General features: G+C 37.9%; 3 protein-coding genes across 11 annotated transcripts in view; 2 read left to right on the forward strand and 1 right to left on the reverse strand.

Annotated features, from left to right (window-relative positions):
• The first annotated feature begins 272 nt into the window (after positions 1-272).
• On the forward strand, positions 273-6,543 carry LOC127943385 (T-cell acute lymphocytic leukemia protein 1 homolog). The gene is made up of 4 exons (XM_052539836.1): positions 273-431; positions 1,955-2,540; positions 3,682-3,773; positions 4,850-6,543. Exons 2-4 carry the CDS (start codon positions 2,077-2,079, stop codon positions 5,278-5,280), a joined length of 987 nt encoding a protein of 328 aa, XP_052395796.1. The 5' UTR covers positions 273-431; positions 1,955-2,076; the 3' UTR covers positions 5,281-6,543.
• Positions 6,544-9,459: 2,916 nt separating this feature from the next.
• LOC127942586 (PDZK1-interacting protein 1) lies at positions 9,460-12,733 on the forward strand. The gene is made up of 4 exons (XM_052538406.1): positions 9,460-10,734; positions 10,880-11,003; positions 11,476-11,550; positions 11,843-12,733. Exons 1-4 carry the CDS (start codon positions 10,668-10,670, stop codon positions 11,913-11,915), a joined length of 339 nt encoding a protein of 112 aa, XP_052394366.1. The 5' UTR covers positions 9,460-10,667; the 3' UTR covers positions 11,916-12,733.
• Positions 12,656-20,716, reverse strand: part of LOC127942583 (inaD-like protein) — a 91,577-nt gene continuing 83,516 nt past the window's right edge. For 6 of the 9 annotated variants that reach the window (XM_052538398.1, XM_052538402.1, XM_052538399.1 and 3 more), the window contains 8 exons: positions 20,084-20,170; positions 19,654-19,777; positions 19,151-19,188; positions 18,938-19,060; positions 18,644-18,748; positions 16,169-16,272; positions 15,912-16,035; positions 12,656-15,011 (listed from right to left, as the gene is read on the reverse strand). In XM_052538398.1, the coding sequence (XP_052394358.1) occupies positions 14,865-15,011; positions 15,912-16,035; positions 16,169-16,272; positions 18,644-18,748; positions 18,938-19,060; positions 19,151-19,188; positions 19,654-19,777; positions 20,084-20,170 (852 nt within the window). In that variant the 3' untranslated portion in view covers positions 12,656-14,864. The remainder of the gene's footprint in view (positions 15,012-15,911; positions 16,036-16,168; positions 16,273-18,643; positions 18,749-18,937; positions 19,061-19,150; positions 19,189-19,653; positions 19,778-20,083; positions 20,171-20,716) is intronic. The other 3 variants (XM_052538403.1, XM_052538401.1, XM_052538400.1) reach the window with 1 other exon arrangement.

Genomic DNA, 20,716 nt, shown 5'->3' on the forward strand with positions numbered 1-20,716 from the left:
TACTTCTGGCCGCATAATTAATTTCTGATTGAGCCCCGAAGCAGTTCAACAATATTACGCGTTCGTTTTTTCCCCCTCAATCTGCTGAGTTATTTATTTTTTTATGCATATCCAGTCACAATATAAGTCTATATTTTTCTCTTCGCATTTGCCCTCGATAAAAAGCAAAATAATAATGAATCATTTCATAAATAATGGGTTTAGGGGCTTATCGACCGCGCGGTGGCCGTCACTGCGCTCTTATCTCGCCTGGCCACATTGCGCCCGTGTTCCGCTCCCCATACAGAGAGGCGCGCGCTGGACGTGATGTGGAATTATATAGACCTCACTTCCAGTTCCACACAGCACTTCAGTGCATCTAAAACCTCAGACATGGATGACCCACCACAAAATGGCTCCATGCACACACTAACATCCACCGCCCGACGACGGTAAGAGGCAAATATTGGTGTTTCTGCGCTCCTTTGATACTAATGCAGCTCATAATTAGGCTTTCTATCGAAGCCAGATGATTAATATGAGGTCAGGTATGATTTATATATTTTATTTTTGTTGTTTACGGTGTTGGAGCAAATAGGCCCTGGAGCCTGCACAAGGCAGATGTCGATTTGGCATTTATTTTATTAATAACGCGCGTTTTAGACATAATCGTTTAATCCAAAATTACGTAATTCGATTCCTTTCGACTCAGTTTTCCATATAAAATACAATTTCGTTATTTTCTCCATTTTCTCCAGAACTCCATTAATAAATGGACGAGACACAGCGATATTTCATTCCTAAACTAAAATTCACTTTTAGCCTATTTTATTTATATCCTAATCAACATGGATTATTTATTTTTCAAGCTTGTTGACATTCACGAGACGAATTATTAGTCTATCTGAGACCGTGCAAATATCCTGTTTATTATCTGAGCAAATATAAGCACTTGCATATATTAGAAATACATTATTAAATAGTGTATAGTACATTATTAAATGTTAAAGTGTGTCTAAATTGGGTATGATGTAGCCTATTAATAATGATCATGTAGCATATTTACACACAAAAGTAAACATTATTAAAAGTAGATGACACTGGTTTCTCTGTGAAGGTAAATATAACAATTACTAATCGGCCTATTATCGTGCTTCAATCTTAGAATTATTTTTTTTTTTTTTTTGCGACGACGAAATTACATTATAAACAATCAGTCAACTACGAAAAAGTTAAAAGCTCTTTTAGTAGGCCTATCTATTATATTGAAAACGAGACAAAAATGCGCAAAATTGACGCAAATCCTTCATAAAAAAAAGAAAAGACATAAACAAACAACGCGTATAAATAAATTGAGACACCATATTGAGAGTAACATCACCTACAAAATAGGCTAATGTAAATTTATATTGAAATATACGAAATTATATTAGATTACAGTGACGAATCATGTTAAAATAATAATAATAATACTAATAAAGCTGGTCATTTAAATGTAAGAATGTGATTTAATATGCAAAATGTGTTGAATATGTCCTGTAATAATTATGCAGATCATATTCTGTTGAAATGTAGAACAATGTTAGCCGAAGATAAGCTCTTTCCCGACCAAGACACCGGTATGACACGCTTATCTCCAGATACCATGAGCAGAATGATGATATGACAGACCAAGGTCATCTCGAGACGAGAGAGACAGAGAAAAAAACACTAAACACACACACACCGTAAAACAGATCTGACCAAAAACTTGAAATGCATCATGTGTCTCATTTGAGTTTGTAGGCTACATTTAAGCAACTTGCTTGCTTGATCCGGCCTTTGCCTGTCTCCAGCAGCTGAGTGAGACACACATGACACGTGCTGTCACAGAGCTGCATTACTGTACACTGTCAGTGTTTCCAGTCAAGCGCGCGCTCAGGACAGAAAGGATGCGCGTAATATTCCACTTAATCATAGGTGTGTTCTTTCACAGGTGACCCCCTATGAGAAGCTAAACCGCCGCTGGATTGGTTGGGAATTACAATTTCCCTTGGATAAGACTACTATATATCAAAGCTTTTGGGAAAACCCGCTTGTTTGCATTTTGACTGAAGGATGATGGAAAAACTGAAATCCGAGCAATTTCCGCTCAGCCCGAGCACGGAGGGCTGCGGATCTCCCCCGCGCGACACCGCGCCCGAGAAGGGAGATGCATGCGGGAAACAGGAAGGCACGAGGACGGAGACGGGAGAGCATCACCTCCCCGAGGAGCGCTGCATCCTTAATGGAGTCGCCAAGGAAACGGCTCACCACGCCACCGAGCTAAAAAAGGAAGTGAGAGTGATCGAGCTGTCCAGGAGAGGAGGGAGCGCGGATATAAAAGGCAGAGAGCTCAAGGCAGACATCAGCCATAAGGTGCAGACCACCGAGCTGTGCAGACCACCGATCCCACTGCCGCTGCCCCCCAGAGACCCGCTGAGCGACACTCGAATGGTGCAGTTGAGTCCGCCCGCTTTCCCTCTCCCGGCGCGAGCGATGCTCTACAGCAACATGACCCCACCGCTCACCACTATTAACAGGTAACGAACACTTTCACACAGCATGCACAATAAATACGGACATTTAAATATCTGTTGCTAAACCAGATGCATTTACGAAATACATATAGCCTAGTGAATTTGCATGATAACATTAGTAACAATCTTAAAATCTTAAATTTCTCGTTTTTTTATTTTCTTACACTATAGCCTGAGATAACCTGTAAATATTCTTTATTTTACTTTACCTGAAATAAACGGTAGACTACACTATAATATTATGGAAGCCTACAGTTAGTTGCAATTTAGCCTATTAAATTTATATTAAATGATCCTGAAACTTCATAGTTATATAAACAATGCAGAAAAAGATAAAAGGGTCTTTTTTATTCTTTTTTTTATTATTATTTATTTTATCAGTTTTCATCTTCTACTTATCTAATAAAAGAATGAGTAAAATGGAGTTTTAGTTAATGCACTAAAATGTATAGATATTTCTATTTTTCGTTCTTACTTCTATTCTATTGACTATATTAAATGTAAACACTTAATTTTCTCCATCAGCAATGTCATGTTAAAGATAAATCTAATGCATTAAAATTTATTTCAATACACTTTTTTTAAGTGTTTAATTTCTCATTTTCAAAGACATTTGATCTTAGACTATGTAATATAATGCATTCAAATGTATTTTTTCTATGCATTTCCTTCAAGCATTTTCCATTGCAATCTAACACTTTAGCATTTAAGTGGTTTCTCATTTTAAAGACATTTTTATCTTGGAATAAGTCAAAGATAAATAAAATGCATTAAAATGTATTTTTAATATGCACGTTTTTCTAAGGCTATTCTATTCTATTTATGTGTTTAAGTGCTTTCTTATTTTTAAAGGTATTTTATGTGAGAATCAAATAAAAATATAATGGATTAAAATGTATTTTTATTATGCAGATTTTTTCTTAGCTTATTCTTTTGATTCATTTATTATTTTAGTGCTTTCTTATTTTTAAATGCATTTTATGTTGCAATATGTCAAAGATAAAAATAATACATTAAAATGTATTTTTATATACACTTTTTATTTTCTGAGCTATTTCTATTCTGTTCTGTTTTGTTCAATGACATTTGAAGCATCTTTCATCTTTCCAGTTGCTTAAATCTCATGTTTCATGTTTGTCCTCAGTGGTTTTGCTGGAGAAGCGGATCAGTATGGGATGTATCCCAGCAGTCGAGTGAAACGCAGACCTGCACCTTATGAGGTTGAAATCAGCGATGGTAGGAGCATTTTAGATCTTTCTATGTATGGTAAGCCACTCTTTGGCTGTGCTTTTCTCTTTCATTTCATGATTTCCAATGCATCATCTCAGTCTTCTTCTCTCCGTCTAAAACAACAAATACCATGCGCCAAACAAGCTTGCTTTAGTATGAGAAAACATTTTGTAATAAAGAATAGAGCATACAAAATTAATACATGATGTCTTTATCTGGTACAATTACTTTGTGTCACTTAAAATCTTTTTTAAAATGAATCCTTCATTTTTTTTAACTAACTTCTAATTTTGAAATTTTTATTGCACTTTAATCTAACATATTTTTGTGATAGAAAGAATGTCACAATTGCATTTGAAAATGAAATAAATATTATTTATCTAAAGTGACAATTTCCATAATGTCAGTATCTTTGCATCCCTAAAAATCATACAATAACGTTGTGAAACAAATACGATTTAAGACACAAATCAGGCCTTTAAGAGAGAGATGCACTGGAGAGATAGAGAATAGTTTCCTATAAAAATGCAAATATGAGTCAGTGTTTGGCTGCGTGTAAATGCTGGATTCTAATGAGCCGAAAATGGCAAATGGCAACACAATATGTTCTTATATGATATAGAAGAGCATGAAAGGTAACACTACCCTAACCGCCATTTCAAAAACGCTTTAAATTATTCCTTAACTCAAGAGGTTGGGAATCCATTTAACTAAGTGTAATTATATGAAGTCAGTGGTGCATCAGGCAAAGTGAAGCATTGATAGGCCCGTTCCAACAGAGCTGTCGAGGATGAGAAATGGCCCTGAATAATTGAATGTAAAATGCCATAGATAATAGAAAGGTTAATTAATTCTTGGCTAAATAGGGGGAGATAAAAAGCTAATCTATCAGTGAGAAGTGAGTGAACACCTTAGGTGTGTTCACAAGGAAACCACTGTTAAAGCACTCAACCGCGTCGCTGATTTGTTTCGAACAAGAACTCACCCTCTTAAGTAAAAAATAATAATAATGCAGATTGTGACACCACAAACCACTGGGGAAGAGTATAACCTGACTATAGGCGACTTCCTTTGCTTTGCAGGTTCTCAGCCCAAAATCGTGCGACGGATTTTCACCAACAGCCGCGAACGTTGGCGGCAGCAGAACGTGAACGGTGCCTTCGCCGAGCTGCGAAAGCTCATCCCCACCCATCCTCCTGACAAGAAGCTCAGCAAAAACGAGATCCTCCGCCTGGCTATGAAGTACATCAACTTCCTGGCCAAGCTCCTTAACGACCAGGACGATATGGTGGGCGGCGAAGCCCCCGCCCGTGCCACCCGAGATGCCACCCTGGCTCGGGATGACCTCCTTCAGGAGATGCTGAGCCCCAACTCCAGCTGTGGGAGCCTGCTGGACGGGGACGCTAGTCCGGAGAGCTTTACCGAAGATCAGGACTCATCGGTGGAGTCCAGGTCTTCGGCAAGGGGACTGCACCATTCCAGCCTCCCGCTAGACGGAAACGCTCAGCGATGACTGATTTGGCATTGGCGGACTGATTTCTAGAGCCCTGGGTTTGACAGGGCGCAGTGCTTCATGGACCACAAACTAGCGTATGTTCATGTTGTGTGCAAGCATATTCCTACGTTTGACTTTCTGTTAAGCTCTTCTCTTCGCACTTCGACGCTAAGTTGCCCTCTGTGGTGAGACGCTGATACGGGGGAAAACGTCAGGCCGTTTTTTAGTCCAAAATCAGTTGCCTAGGCAGGAATTGTCGATCGCCACCTGGAAACAAAAAGAACACAGATTGAATGGTACCCACATCTCATCAGGTACACCACTAGGAAGGAAGGTATTGGAAACAGCTGGACTTTTACAACAAAACAAAAAAAGAGCATTTGAAGCAAGAAAGGGAATAGTTCACTGCCAAAAAAGACAATTTTGGCATCATTTACTCAACCTCATATCATTCCAAACGTGAGTTCTTATTTTCGACGGATCCCAGAAAAAGAAAATTTGAAGACCTTACAATGAAAGTCAATGGGGTCCAACGTCTTTTCGGTTTTTGGTCCCAACTGACTTCCATTGTTCTTCAAAATATCTTTACAAAATAGAAACTCCTACATGTTTGGAGGGTGAGTAAATGATCGTCATTATTACAAAAACATGATAATGGACGCCCCGGCTTTGGCTTTGTGCAACAAACACTGGGAAATTGAATTGGTTATGACCTTTATTTAAATCTTACCAATGTCAGTGGCAATAGCAACAAAGTGCTATTTGGAAAAAAACACCATTTTATAAATGGTTTTTCGGTATTATTTTCAAACCCACACACATACATGAAAAAAGGTGGAGGAGGTACAAGAGCGTGTACATAGAGCGGGATAATGTTGTGTGACCCTTGTTCCTTTAGACTGTTCTTTTGCATTGTGATCATGGTACACCATTTATTCACATCCCACATCATTCATTCGTTCATTTCTTTGGCTCAAACACCCCTCCAACCCGACCATCTCGCAATCATGCATTCATGGAGTAATGTTCTGTCACTTTATTTGACTTGTATGAACTTGATCTGCTTTTTAGCAGAGGATTGAGTAACCAGTCTTGGTACCTTTAAGTCTTTTATTGGGTATTAAACGAGCAAACAAACAAACAAAAAAATTATTATTTTAATGTGATATTTAGTAGAAAGGCCTTTGTTGTAAGGTGAAAATCTATCTATGAACATATGCAATGTTATATCACACAAAGTTTCTATAAAAACCCACAAAAATAAAAAAACAAACCTGAAAATGTGTGCTATTCTTCTGAAAAAAAAAAGCTGAATATAGTGTGAGTGTCCAAACATGTTTGCTGGACATTATGTCCATATTGTCAAACGTCTGAATTATAATATTTTCTGTTGCCATGACAACTGTAAAGGTGGAGAATGAAAAATATCCAGTGGAGCGTTTTACGAAGTGTCAAAATAAATAAAAAAAAAACAGCAGGGGGATTAAACTGAAATAAATAAAGGGACTGAGAAATATGAAAATACTGTCAAATCACTCACGCGAGTCGTGGAAAATACAATGTATTTCCATGTAAGGAACAAAATTTTAAATCCCTGACATGAAAAATGAATACAGTGGGATGTGATAACAAGAAATACCTTTAACACGATTTAGATTCAGCCATCTAAAACATATACTGCAGGCGCTCAATACTATAAAAACACGGATATGCCCTGTTCAGAAAAAGCCTGTTATTTTAAGATTCTGAGGGTGTGAGGACAGTCAGGGTCATAACAGGGCGTACATGGGTGTCTGAACCCTGGGAATATGACTCTGAAGGGCTGATAAGAATCAAAGCCAATGAAAAAGTCATTGGTCGGTCTACTGGTCCCAAGGGGCCCTACAGGGACTGTGAAAACTGATCCAAGGGCAGTTCCCAGACCAATCACTGATCCACACCCACACTCATGAACAACCTTCCCAAACGCTCTCCATTCTATCAGCTGGAGGACATGAGAGACATTTCAAACTAAAGAGATAAAGCTACATGTCAAATGTCTGTACAGTATCTGCTCTTACATGTCAAGAGGAGAGTGAAATCACAAATACACAGTTTGTATGAGGATGGATATTTGGCTCTAAGAGAGAGAAATATGAATGGTACTACATACAACTTTTACAATATTTTACATTGATAAATGAGATAAACAAACTGGTTATCATTTACTCATGTTGTTCCAAACCCAAATGTTTTTTGTTTTTTTTTCACCTGGTTTGATGTCAGTGATGATTGAGCATTAGATCAAAGAAAGTTTGAGGCAACTGACATCAAAGCTGGTGCAAGCCATCTTGACGCATCATACTGTTTGAATTTATGCAAACAAGATTTAAAAGCTCTGATGAATTTTGAGCATATTCGAATGTTGTGGTTTTAAAAGACATGGAATATGTTTACAGTATGGATACTTATGGAAACTGAGCTCCAAAAATGACAAGTAAATCACCTTAAAAAACAAACTTAGATTTATTTATTTGCAGTGATATTTAATGATAAATAAATAAATAATATAATTTAGATTATTATATAATTTTGATATTATGTAATATAGAAATCACCATAAATGCTATTTTTAAAATTTGTCTATTGTGCTTTTTGACCAAAAAACTGCATAATATTTAACACACAGACACACACACACACACACACACACACACACACACACATATATATATATATATTATATATATATATATATATATATATATATATATATATATATATATATATATATATAAATAAAAATGTATAAATATAAAATATAATAACATATTATATTTTAAATATAAAATTTGGAAAAAAAATATTTCCATAAATAAAGTGTATTTATTTATGGTGCTTTGAGAAAAATGTGGACCAAAAAGCATTAAATAAAAAATAAATCACCATAAATAAATAATAAATAAAACAGTAAATGATAATGATTTTTGTCATTTTTGGAGCTCAAGGTTTATATAAATACTGTCTGGAAAAGCGCAACCAATACAATCTGGAAAATAACTGCTTGTTTGGAGGTTTGGAACAACATAACAGTGAGTAAAATTTAATAAAATTGTCATTTTATTAAGTCTTAAGCTACATTACAGTTGTGAATTTAAATGCATTGTTATATATAACTATTAACACAAACATGTCTCATTTATCTTATCAAGTAAACTTCACTCCATTCCATTAAAGATTAGTCAGATCTTCGATGGTATCCGCTTCCCATGAATACTATGTGAGAAACAGGCCCATGTTTATCCCACCAGAGACTCAACATGCATCAAAACACTCTAATTCTATTAAGCCTCTTCATTCATCTCAAATGCCAAACGCTCTTGCTCATGAAATGGTGGGCTGGTGGTACAACAGAGGGAGTCAATCAGGGATTTTTGAAGGCGTCATTTCCCTTTTTAATTACCTGCAGCATAGTCGCTTTCCGCCTTTTTCCCACAAGTGACCCCAAACTGGAGGATACAGAGCTTCAACCTGTATGGATCTCAAAGGAGCCCAATCATAACGAAAAGACATGCTCACCGACTGATAAAAACCACCATTATCCTGAGATAACTATTCAATTAAGACGCCCCTCCTTCTGGGACAAGGACGTCCCAGTGAACCTCCCAAAGGTCTGTTTCTCAGAGGCAGGACAGGCCAGTGGAAAGAGTCTCCTCTGCAGTCTCTCATGGCCACACCATCAGCAAGAGTGGCTCCCTTGGGGAGCAGGTCGGTATTTTACGCGAGGTGTTAATGAGTGGGAAGAGCGCTTTTCTAGTTATAAAGAGGTGCTAATTTTCTCTGGGCTGTGAGACACTGTCTGAGTCTCTTGAGTCCAGAGGGGCGGATCGTGGTCTTTGTCCAACTCCGCCTCTTTTTCACTGTTTTGGTCTGTTAATCATTTGTTCTGTCACTCTTCAAGAGCGCTCTCTCATGTGCACTCATCTCTTGTGGTTTAATAAGAGGACAAATACGGACAGCAATGCCCTTAAGTTCAAACAAACTTGTCATTCATCAACTTTAAGTTGTTGTAGGTTAGTTAAGCGTGCTGTTAATAGAGTGGTTTACCCAAAAATGTACATTTGCTGAAAATGTACCAACCGTCAAGCCATCCAATCTGTTCTTAGCATTACATCACTTGGTCAGCAGTGGATCCTCAGTGAATGGGTGCCGTCAGAACGAGAGTCCAAGCAGCTGATAAAACCATTACAACAATCCACACCACTCCAGTCTATCAATTAATGTCTTGTGAATTGAAATGCTGCACGTTTGTAAAAACCAAATCCACAAATAAGACATTTTAACTCTAGTGAAGAAGCAGTTTCATCTGAACCTGGTGAGAAAGATACATAGATCAAGCGCCGTTTACAAGCAAAAACTTGTCTAAACAAATACGTTGGTGGATTTTGATGTGAGAGGACAACAGGGGATGGACTTTTTCACTAGAGGAAGCATTTTTATGGACTATAGACTGTTATTTTGGCCATAAGCAACAGTTGTGTTTATGGAAATGTATTAATGCATTGATGGAGTTATACCTTAAACACGCAACTTTTTACTTCACTATTAATGGATGGACTGGATTGGTGTGGATTACATGTGGATTATTGTGATGTTTTTATCAGCTGTTTGGACTGATTCTGACGGCACCCATTCACTGAGGATCCACTGGTGACCAAGTGACGCAAAGCTAAATATTTCCAAATCTGTTCCACTGAAGTATCTACATCTTGGATGTGCCGAGGGTGAGTCAATGTTCACCAAATGTTAATTTTTGCGTGAACTAGCCTATCCCTTGAAAGAGTCGCTTTACTAACCTACAACAGTTTCAAGTTGATGAATGATGGGTTTGTTTGAACTTGAACTCAAACACTAATCGGGGTCAATTATAGACCGTTCGCTTGTTTTGCTCTAGCTAAACTGTAACTTCCACAGCAGCAAGTGTTACTGGTGGGTTTAATGTGTCAAACAGCCCTTCAGTGATCTATTCCTAAATTTAAACCATGCAATACTAACCAGACAAATTCCTCATCGAGGAAATCTTCTTAAATCTGTATGGAGATAGGACCTCCTCCACTAGATTAACAACTCCACCGTCGTTTTAATAGCAAAATAGCATTATGAAAGCAATGAATATTTATAGCTGATATTTATCACTGGGATAACAGCTGAATCAGATCACATCTCTGTTATGTCCTTTGCGATAGCTGAATATCATGGGGCGGGTAAATGATTGACTCCAGTTGTACAGACCACTGGGTGTTGTCTTTTTCTTCCATGGAAATCCAGATACCTGTTTCCTGGTAAGAGGCAGGATACAGGTTTTATTTGAGCAGTTTATAGTGCACATTTAAAACAAATTATCGCGCACCTGGAGAGGAATAAAAATGGGGAAATCATTCACCGTGCTTCACTGGCTTGTCCTCACTCTGGGGCTAGTTGCGGGGCAAGCAGGTAAAGCCTTCACAGATGTTTTGTTTTTGGAGGGAAATCTAGAAATGTGGAAAATAGCACCGCTAAGCATATCATAGTGAGATCAAGCGTTCGAATGCAACAGTTTTAGGTATTTTAACTACCGTTTTTGTATTTATGGCACGAGAAATTCCAGAGAAAGCTGAGCAAGCTCTGCCAAACTGGCTGACGGGAATCATCGCCGTCGCGGTTTTCCTCTTTCTCGTCTTCATCGCCTTCCTTGTAAACAAAGCCTGGTGTAAAACTCCAAGGTAACTGTATGCTTCAATTTCAACACCACACTAAAACCAGTAGCAATTTTAACACGGAAAAGACTAAATTCAACTAAAAATGTAAATGTTAACACTTGGAATTCTCACCATCTTTTGTCGTTCCAAACCAGTATGACTTCACTTCTTTCACAAAATGGTTTAGAACTTAGCCTGAAGTCCAAAATATCTTTTGTGTGTGTCTCTAAAGAAAGTCAGTCATGAATGTGAGTAGGCCTATAGCTAATATAGCCTCCCAGAATTTACATTTTTCTGTGTTAGTGAAATGCTGGTAGGCTAATGCACATTAATTAATTTTCTCATCAGTAATAGCTACATGTCTAAATGAAGGTTAAGTCTCACAAGTCATGTTTATCTGTCTTTATAGTTCATGTAATACACTTATTTTAATTAGCAGCTAGTTTCTGAAATTTGGTCTGTAAAAAAAACATGAATCCGTCTTTGTTGACTAAAGCGAAGCAGAAGCAGTGCCCACTGAATACGCCATGACTAATGGATCAACCCATGAAACCAGTCTTGATGCAGTCAGGTAATAATACCTCAATAATACAGCTGTTACAAAGCTTAAAGTGGTGCAAGGCTGTAAAAATATACACCATCATTACTGACACTGCATGAGAAACAGTGACATGGCCTGAAATTATGTTCAGGTAAAATAAAACGCCTCATCTGATGCTTTGTGCTAAAATGATGTTCTTGAAATGAATCCTAGAATAAAAGGTTCAAATTTAAATGGCAATGATTAAAATGAATGGGAAAGAGTGACTATTCTCTTTAAAAGTTATGTATTCATCTCTGGAATTGTGACAATTGTTTTTCAGGAGCAGTGAAGACCCTAAAGCATATGAGAACGTGATCGTTCACCAAACAGATGAAAAAGTGACCAAGATGTAATCTCAAGGAAACGTCCATAATCAGCCCAGTCAGCACGCCATGTTAACCTTACTTATTGTTGGAAATAAGTTATCATTTTAATAGCTGACACAGCTCATCTTGTACCAAAGGTCAGCAGGGTTATTTTTTGCAGGTTTGTGTAATTAACATTAACTGTAGTTAATTCTGAAGAATATTTATTGAGCATGTTACTGCAGTATCATGCATTCAGTATCTCACTGATCTTTGTTTTGCAAACCTCTTTAAATAATACTTAATAATAATATTCATAAAATAAAATCCTCTACCATTCAAAAGTCTTTGATCGTAGGATTTGTAATGGTTTGGGGTCTTTTATGCTCACAACGGGTGCATTTATCTGATCAAATATAATGAAAGCCCTAATATTGTGAAATAATTATTAGAACTTAAAATAGCTCTATTTTAATATATATTTTAAATGTATTTTTTCTTCCCGTGATTCAAAGCTAAATATTAGCAGCCATTACTCGCTGTCTATTTTTTGTGGAACTATTTCTGATGAATAAAGTTAAAAAGAACAGCATTTATTTTAAATAGGACTCTTGTGACAAACGTTAGATTAAATGTAATGCATCCTTGCTGAACAAAATTATTTTCTTTAAAAATATCTTCGTGTCACTAATTATTTAAATGGACGTGCATGTAAAAAGTGCAGAAATAAGTGTTGTGAATGTTTCTTGTGCATTAAAATAAAGCTTAAAATACAAGTCAAAAGACACTTAAAATGAAAATAACTTTATTTTTTGTCACTTTCGATAAATTCTACTTGTCCAAAATAAAGTCAAAGACCATAATGAGCACTTGTTTGTTTTGCAAATGTTAAGAAATCAGCTTTATTTCAGGCTTAGATCTGTATCTTGTGTATGAATTTAACTAAATGGTTTCTTTTGACTTTAAAAACAATACACCGACAGAAAAATGGCTGATCAAAAGGTGTTACTACTCGAGTCATCTGAGGGCGAGTTGAAGTTTTAACATGATTCAAGCCATTTTCTGTGGTTCACAGCCCAAATGTAAAGATCTAGCTGATGGTAGCAGATTGGAGCGTTGCATTTTATTATTCTTTTAAGGAGAAAGGGGAAGACAGGCATAGGAGATACAGGACATCTTTTTAAAGGGACATAGTGCTGGACAGCTCACAACACACCGTCCACGTGGCACAAAAATTCAAGAGGCATCATATGAGGATGTGCTTGGTGGAAGAGACGGACTGGACAAGGTTTCCACGCGCTGTCTACAGCCTGGAGAGCCCTGATAGTCTCTGAAGAGCCTGCTACACTTCCTCTAGGAGAGAGGCTGACACAGGATATCCTCATATTGTGACACACAGACACACACAGTCTCAAACAAGATGTGTCAGACCTTTTCTAAAAGACAAAAGCGATGCAAAAACATCCTAAAAAAGGAAATAAATTACATATTCACAATGAAATGATAGACGTGTGCAAATTAATTACAAATGGAATTACACAAATGTAAAAAAAAAAAAAACTATGTTATGCATTTCTGTGAATTCCAATACACCATAGAAACATAATAGAGTGGAATAGTTCTCCCCAAAATTAAAATTGTCATCATTTATGTAATTCCAAACCTATATGACTTATTTTGGAATCTAAAAGGAGATATTTAGCTAAGAACAGAATTTTAAGGTTGCTCTTTTGCATACAAAGAAAGTGAATAAAACTCCTGAAGGAAAATAATCGCTCTGTGTAAAGAATTTTACGAATTTTGGAGAAAGATTTTAAGTGAGAACGACTTAAAATAATAGCTTTGTATGAAAATTTGCCTGAAATGTTTATTTCAGCGAAGAGTTTAAGTGATAATCATTCCTCATGCAAAACTACAATTCTTATATTGTTATAATGTCATTTCTAAATTTCTAAAATATCTGTCTCATTTTTATTTTCTGGAAAAGAGTAGTGTGAATATTCAGCAAAACATCCACTACTATGTTCCACATAAAATCTGTCATGACAAATGACTAACATTAATACCTTTGTGTGAAGAATTGTCTGAAATTTTACTCACAGGGAAGACTGCAAGTGAAAATCGACTTCAATTTCAATTCATCCGTCACATCAAACTTGTCATATGAACAATTTGGTCATATTTTATGGTTATTTTTGGCATTTCTGAATAAAAAAAAAAACTCCAGTCCCCATCCACTTTCATTGTATGGAAGAGAGCAGCGTGAACATTTCACAAAATATCTAATTTTAAGCTCCACAGAAAAAAAAGAGTAATACAGGTTCGGAGCAACATCAGAGATGTTTTTTTTTTTTCATCTTTTGATGAACTATTTCTTGAAATATTCACAAAGCTACCCTGCAATGTAAAGAACCTGATTGAAATGATGCTATATCTAATACTAACTAAAACCATCCCATCACGATCTGATCTGCCCAAGGCACATCTGTCATCCCTTATTAACGCTCATCCATAAATTCATCTACTACAAACAATTCCTCAGATTTTTTGTAAATAGGGTTTGTCAGTAGGTCATGAACATATTGTTTTAAATCAAAAGATCAAGACACCAACATTAGAAGTTATTGTATGTGGACTGAAAAGATCATTACAAACAAATTGCGTGTGTTAGTGTGTGTTGTACTTAAATTTTTCCTCCTGGTCTTGAGTTACCAGCACTCATTTCATCTAAATAAGCTTCTCTAATATTGCCCCATAATTCACCTGCTCACCGGTGGAGAGGCTACACGTCTGTGTCTAAGACAAAGACGATACAGTAATTTCCCTTTATAAGTATTTATCGGATTGATTTGGAGACCAGGTGGACATACAGTAACAGGGCGGAGTTTAAACGATCGAGTGCAAACCATCTCCATATCAGGAAGTAAGGCGGCCAAATAATGGACGTGTGAATGCAGTGTGTGTGTTTTGCAGTGGATGTAGACTTTAGTGTGTTTGTTAGGAGAGGACGGACAGCGTGACGCTTCCCCGCTGCTTCTTCAGTATGGCCACGGCCTGCTCGTGTGTGACGCCCTCCAGACTCTCTCCATTGACCGACAGCAGCTGGTCACCACGTTTCAGACGCCCGTCCACCGCCGCTGCCCCCTGTAGGTAAGGAGAGGACAACATTATTTATTAATTCACAGAATTAAAAGTGACCGATAGACTATAATGCAGATCACTAAATCTAACAAATTTGAGAAAAATCCTTAAATAGTATTTCAATGATATAGATAATATTAAATATTCAGAATTATTACATATAAATGTGGTTATATATTTCAATGATATATTCATTTATATTTTCAAATATTTTCTTTGAACAATATTTATTGGAATTCTTGGATTGCCAGTGGGGCTGGAAGAGTCATCAGAAGAAACCTATCACATAAATACAAATCATGTGTTGTTTCTTGCTGAATATGAAGTGCTTGACCAGAGTCTTATTGCTGGTTGTGTTCCTGTGAAACAGAGCTCTATGCTGCCACCTGGGGGCCAGGGCACGAACAGAGCCGTACAGTCTGCGCGCAGCAACATGCTAGAAATATACATTACTGTTTTACACATCCACCTTTTCATATTATACAGGTGTTATATTCAGGGTTCTGAACATGTAAGCAAATAATAAATAAGTGGCTGAAATGTTTTGATTTTAACAGCCTGTTATAAAAAAAGTTACATTAATTTAAGAGTAACTACATATCAGTGTTATGCTTGTGCTATTTACTGTTATTTTATGTAATATTTTAAAACAGCCTTCATATATGTGTGTTGTGTTTGTCCAGATATCAGATATGTATCTGATTTAAAACCACATTTGGAAGTGGCTCAGTTTATAGGCCGTAAAACCCCAATCTTGTGTGGATTTTTTTTGTTTACACGTGCGCAACAAATTCCGATCGGTGTCAAATATGAGCAAAAATCGGATTTTGTTGTGCCAGTGTAAATGCAGCCAAAGTGTGATTAGTTTAATTGAATCTGCAAATGTGATCCTACAGGAATTACCTTGCTGAACACGGTTTTGACGTAGATAGGAAGATCTCCATGTGGACTCCCAAAGCCACCCACGATGCTGAAGCCCAGCCCGTCTGAGCCCTTCTCCAGAGTGATGGTCTTTGGCTTGGGCGTCCTGTCAATATCACACACACACACACACACACACAGAACAAAATCACATATGATCTCCTGAGAATACTGTAGCGGAATGTTTAAGGTCAAACAGGACACTCAAACAGTTTTGTTGCCACAGTGATGTCACTCACTCTGGTTCCACCGGCCGGACCTCTGGATTGGTGCTTGGGGCGGAGCTACTGGACAGACTCTCCACCTGATTGGCTATAGCACTGATGTTGGTGTCAGCAACCACCTGTCAATCACAGACGGACACCGTCAAACATTAAACTTGAAAGATTAAGTCTTGAAAGAGTGTTATTTTCCTATTTAGATGTATGTTGTAAAAAAAAGAACTGTATGCCTGTAGATAACAGTAAACTGCTGTGTTTTGTGTGTGTGTGTGTTTGGCACTGAAATGCATCCTAACAATCCTTTAATGTTCTTCTTGGTGACCAATCGCTCAGCCGCTGTTCATCAAACCTCACCAGAATCAAAAATGCCTTTGTCTGTCATGTTTCATTTAAACTTTCCTCTTCCACTAAACTCTGGGCTGGCTATGAGGGCAGTGGCATATTAATTTGCATATTTAATTAACAGCAAGGCAATTAAAAGTGAATTACACAATAAACAAAAGCTAATTAATGAATGAGTCAACAACAACAGTGAAACACTTCCAAGTCATAACACTCACTATCTTTACCTACACCTACTGAAAGACGGAAAGAAAGAGACTGATAAAAGAGAAAAAAAGAGCAAAAAAAAAAGAAAGTGAGAATAGAATATAAATAGAGGAACACTGATAAAAAGAAAAAGTAATATATAAATAAATAAATAAATAGAAATAAAGACTGATAAAAAGAAGATTTAAAAAAGAATGAGAAAAAAGAAAGTAGTTAAGAAAAACAGACCAATAAAAATGTAAAAAGAAGAGTAACTGTTTTTAGTAATTAAAAACAAAACAAAAAATAACAATAGTTAGCTAAACTTAAAAAAATAAAAGCACATCATCACAGGCAGAATGAAAAAACAATATCAAATTATCTGATTTCTGTGACATGAGTAAGAGCATATGGCATTACATATGTACAATTAAACACATAGCAGCCAGAAAGTGAGAGAGAGACAGAGAAAGAAAGTAAGCTCTCTCTCAAACGAGTGAAGAGGGATTGAATAAGGGAAAGAGAGAGAGAGAGAGAGAGAGAGAGAGAGAGAGCTAAACAATAATTGCTCTCTGAGCTGCTGTAATCAGGGCTTTGCAGGCTGGGCTCCCCTGTTTAAAAGCCCTGTGCATTCCTCCTGGAACAGCGCAGATAACGGCACATTTGCATAAAGGACTGGGATTATCTGGCAACCCGTGTGCAACTGCCGCACAGCTGCACACAGCTGATAACAGCCCAGTGACACAGCACCAACCACTCACACACACACACCACCATGAGTCCAAACAAACACGCGCTCACACATATACACAGCACACTGTCCTTCGATACACCGTCTCCGCTAACACACACTGATAACCGTACAAAACATATACACACATGCCGGCTCTGCATAGCAATAACAGCACACAATACAAGCGTGTATACACACATCATTGAAACCGCAGCTACATGCAAAAACACCACTTACAAAAATGTACCATAGTATACTTAATATGGTAACCTTCGTTTCTGATATCTACCAATAAATGCTAACATATAAAAACTCCACATTCAAACTTAGGGTGCAATATCAAACTAGCAGTGGGTTACGTGAAATTTCTTGCGATTAAGAAGAAACCCACCAAACGATTCCTAAAAAAAAAAAAAAACTTTCGGAGTAACCATGGGGGGTTTCGTGCACCACACCGAAACCCCCCTGGTGATCTGGTGTGGTCCTGTTAACAAGCACACTGTCTTCAAATCGCATTACCTGTGAGTTTCCTCAATAGCTAGCCAGCGAGTGAGAACGCTGTAGCTAATTTGTATTGTAGGTTGCATTCTTCGCAGCCTTGCTACTTCGTTAAACTAGTTCATCCAAAACTGTTTAGCAGAAGAAGAAGAAGCAAAGTACTCTACGCCAGCACGTAAACGCAGACACGTCTAGCTTATAAAGCTAGGTTTCACATTACTATGTTGCGAAGAATTTAAAACATAACACAAGGGGGCACTGTAGCTACAGTAAGCTTTCTCTATGAGGACAATTGCTGTCACGTCAAAACAATAATTTGAAGAAAATCTTGCCGAGCAAGTAAATTAAAATAAGTTACACAATAATATTGCAAGAATGCACTTTATGTACAAACAACGGACCATGCTTTTGTCAGAACAGCCATGTTTTTATTTGTGTACTTGCGAAAGTATGTTTTGGCCCAAAGATTCTTAAGGCACGTTTAACATCAAGAACGACAACTATAAAGATAACTTTAATGGTAACTTAAATAATTACAACAATATTGTTTCTTTGAACCGCTATTGATATAGTTTATCTTAGAAATATTTATCATTACAGTAACCGTCCTTGGTGTTAAAAGGCCTTTATCCAGAAATTGGTTGCTACATCATGAACTATGCTGCTGCAAATAGTAAACATCCGAAAACAGGTGAATTTAATGAACAAAGAGCGTTATTGAGTTAAACGTGTACCTGGAGGACGATGGTGCCATAAGAATTCTTCAGCATATTTACGACATCCCCATGAGTCAAGCCATCCAGAGACTGAGAGTTGATGCTCACAATCCTGTCACCTACCTAAGAGAGGTACATTAAAAGAAAAATTGCTTGAAATTCATTCAAACTGATACAAACCCAATCCCCAGCAATGCCCTTCACACCCAAACCACTGTATGATGCTTAATCAATAACTCTCTGCTTGATTTACACAGGCCAGAAGAGGAAAATTAGCAAAAGGAAGGAACTGTAAAGCCAAGGATGCTGTACTTTGAGGCGATGTGTCCTGGCAGCCACACCGTTGGCCTGGATCATGGCGATGAAAATGGGGATGTCGCCCAGCGGACTGCCCTTACCACCCGCTATACTCACACCCAAAGCATCGGTGGGACCCTAAAAGAGTGAGACAAGGGTGCAATAAAACTGTAACTACTCAGCATGATCGTCAAACCACTGAGGTGTTTCGGAGGCAAATGGTCTTACCCGTATGATCTCCACTGTGCGAACGCCTGGCTCTGTCCCTGAAGGGATAAAAAGTCAGTCACCAGCATTTCGTTTGACGAACTAAGCTTTTATGGGTTTGGAACGACATGAGGGTAAGTGATCAATAACAACATTTTTATTTTGGGGTGGAGTTTCCCTTCAAGGACAGCTAACAAGGTTGCTGATGGTCAACATGGCAAATTCGCGTTTCGCCAATTCTGCTTTGGGAAATATTTCACCCTGAACACGGAATTCCCAATAGTGTGAATTCCTAATGAAACGTCTAGATTTCGGGCGAGAAAATTTGACGAACAACAGCAAATGTGACCGCAACTTTATTCAAACTTAAATAAACAATTTGCATTCAAAACAACAATCATAAGCACACTGTTTGCGCTTTCTAAACATTGCCGCTAGCTGTCGACAGATAAGAAATGTGTTGTTTTAAGTCTGTTTTATGGCCGTTTCCTGCTACATAAGTGCTGATCTGGTGCGAGAAGTACCTGTGCTTATGCTGTTGGGCTCGGTGATGTTTTGGCTGTTATTGTTGAGGGTTTGAGAAGGGGGCGGGGCCACAGCAGGGGCCGTGGGGGTTGGGGTGCTGCTGTTGCCGCTCAAGTGGCTCATCTAAAGTAGAAAGAGTTAGCTGAAGGTGCTATCCTACACATATATACAACATACCCATGCCATCACACATGCATACGTCTCAGTTAGTGACAAATGAGTACATACGGACAAGTAAACACACACACTCCCTTTGTTTTCTCTTGCAATATGGATGAGTAGCACACACAGATGCCCACAGCAGTACGCCGCTGGTTTGCCCGTCCCCTAACATGCACTATTGATTGGGTTAGAGCTCAGCATGCTGGACTTCGAGTTTTAAAGACGTGGCAGGGAAGCCCAATGAGGTGCGGGGCACAGGCTACACACCTGACTTCCCTGGGAGGTGCGTCTGGAAGAGATCCAGGAGGCAGCCTTCAGTCGGCCCAGCTCCAACAGCACCTTGCCCCTGGCGCACTGCAGGATCACAGCACACGTTGACGCACACACAGGTTTGGCACTGTGGACTGTGTCTTCTTACTCACTTCCTCTCAAATACACTTTCACATACTTTCGAGAAGCTTTACACTCATGCAAAGACCTGATGCTATAACACATCCTCGCTCTCGTCCAGAGAGCCAACCCCATTGAGCTGAACTCCACAGGGAGGGTACAGCCAAACAATACGGGCTCAATGCAACCTCATTCAATTCATTTCCCACAATTCCACCAACTGGCACAACACTGAAGCCTCTTTTCGCGCTGTTCAGAACATTATCATTAAGACCTTTTTCACATGACCCCCAAAAAGCTGCAGAGAGCGCCATGAATTGACAATTTTCAATTCATTTGCACTATATAATGTGTATTGTAATATGTATAATATATAATAGTATATTACATTTATATGCATATATAAACACATATATACATATGATATCACAGGGGACTGATATTTTTGGCCACGACTGTATAACGTATAAATATATGAGCTTTTTGTAATAACATCTGTAACACAATGTT

This window comes from Carassius gibelio, chromosome A22 (assembly GCF_023724105.1).
Source record: "Carassius gibelio isolate Cgi1373 ecotype wild population from Czech Republic chromosome A22, carGib1.2-hapl.c, whole genome shotgun sequence".
Classification (NCBI taxonomy): domain Eukaryota; kingdom Metazoa; phylum Chordata; class Actinopteri; order Cypriniformes; family Cyprinidae; genus Carassius; species Carassius gibelio.

Excerpts from the sequence above, each read along its gene's own strand:
- LOC127943385 (XM_052539836.1), top strand. The coding sequence starts at position 2,077 with ATGATGGAAAAACTGAAATCCGAGCAATTTCCGCTCAGCCCGAGCACG. Across the intron at positions 2,541-3,681 it reads CCGCTCACCACTATTAACAG|TGGTTTTGCTGGAGAAGCGG; the intron begins GTAACGAACACT and ends GTTTGTCCTCAG. Across the intron at positions 3,774-4,849 it reads TGAGGTTGAAATCAGCGATG|GTTCTCAGCCCAAAATCGTG; the intron begins GTAGGAGCATTT and ends TTTGCTTTGCAG.
- LOC127942586 (XM_052538406.1), top strand. The coding sequence starts at position 10,668 with ATGGGGAAATCATTCACCGTGCTTCACTGGCTTGTCCTCACTCTGGGG. Across the intron at positions 11,004-11,475 it reads GCCTGGTGTAAAACTCCAAG|CGAAGCAGAAGCAGTGCCCA; the intron begins GTAACTGTATGC and ends TGTTGACTAAAG. Across the intron at positions 11,551-11,842 it reads ACCAGTCTTGATGCAGTCAG|GAGCAGTGAAGACCCTAAAG; the intron begins GTAATAATACCT and ends ATTGTTTTTCAG.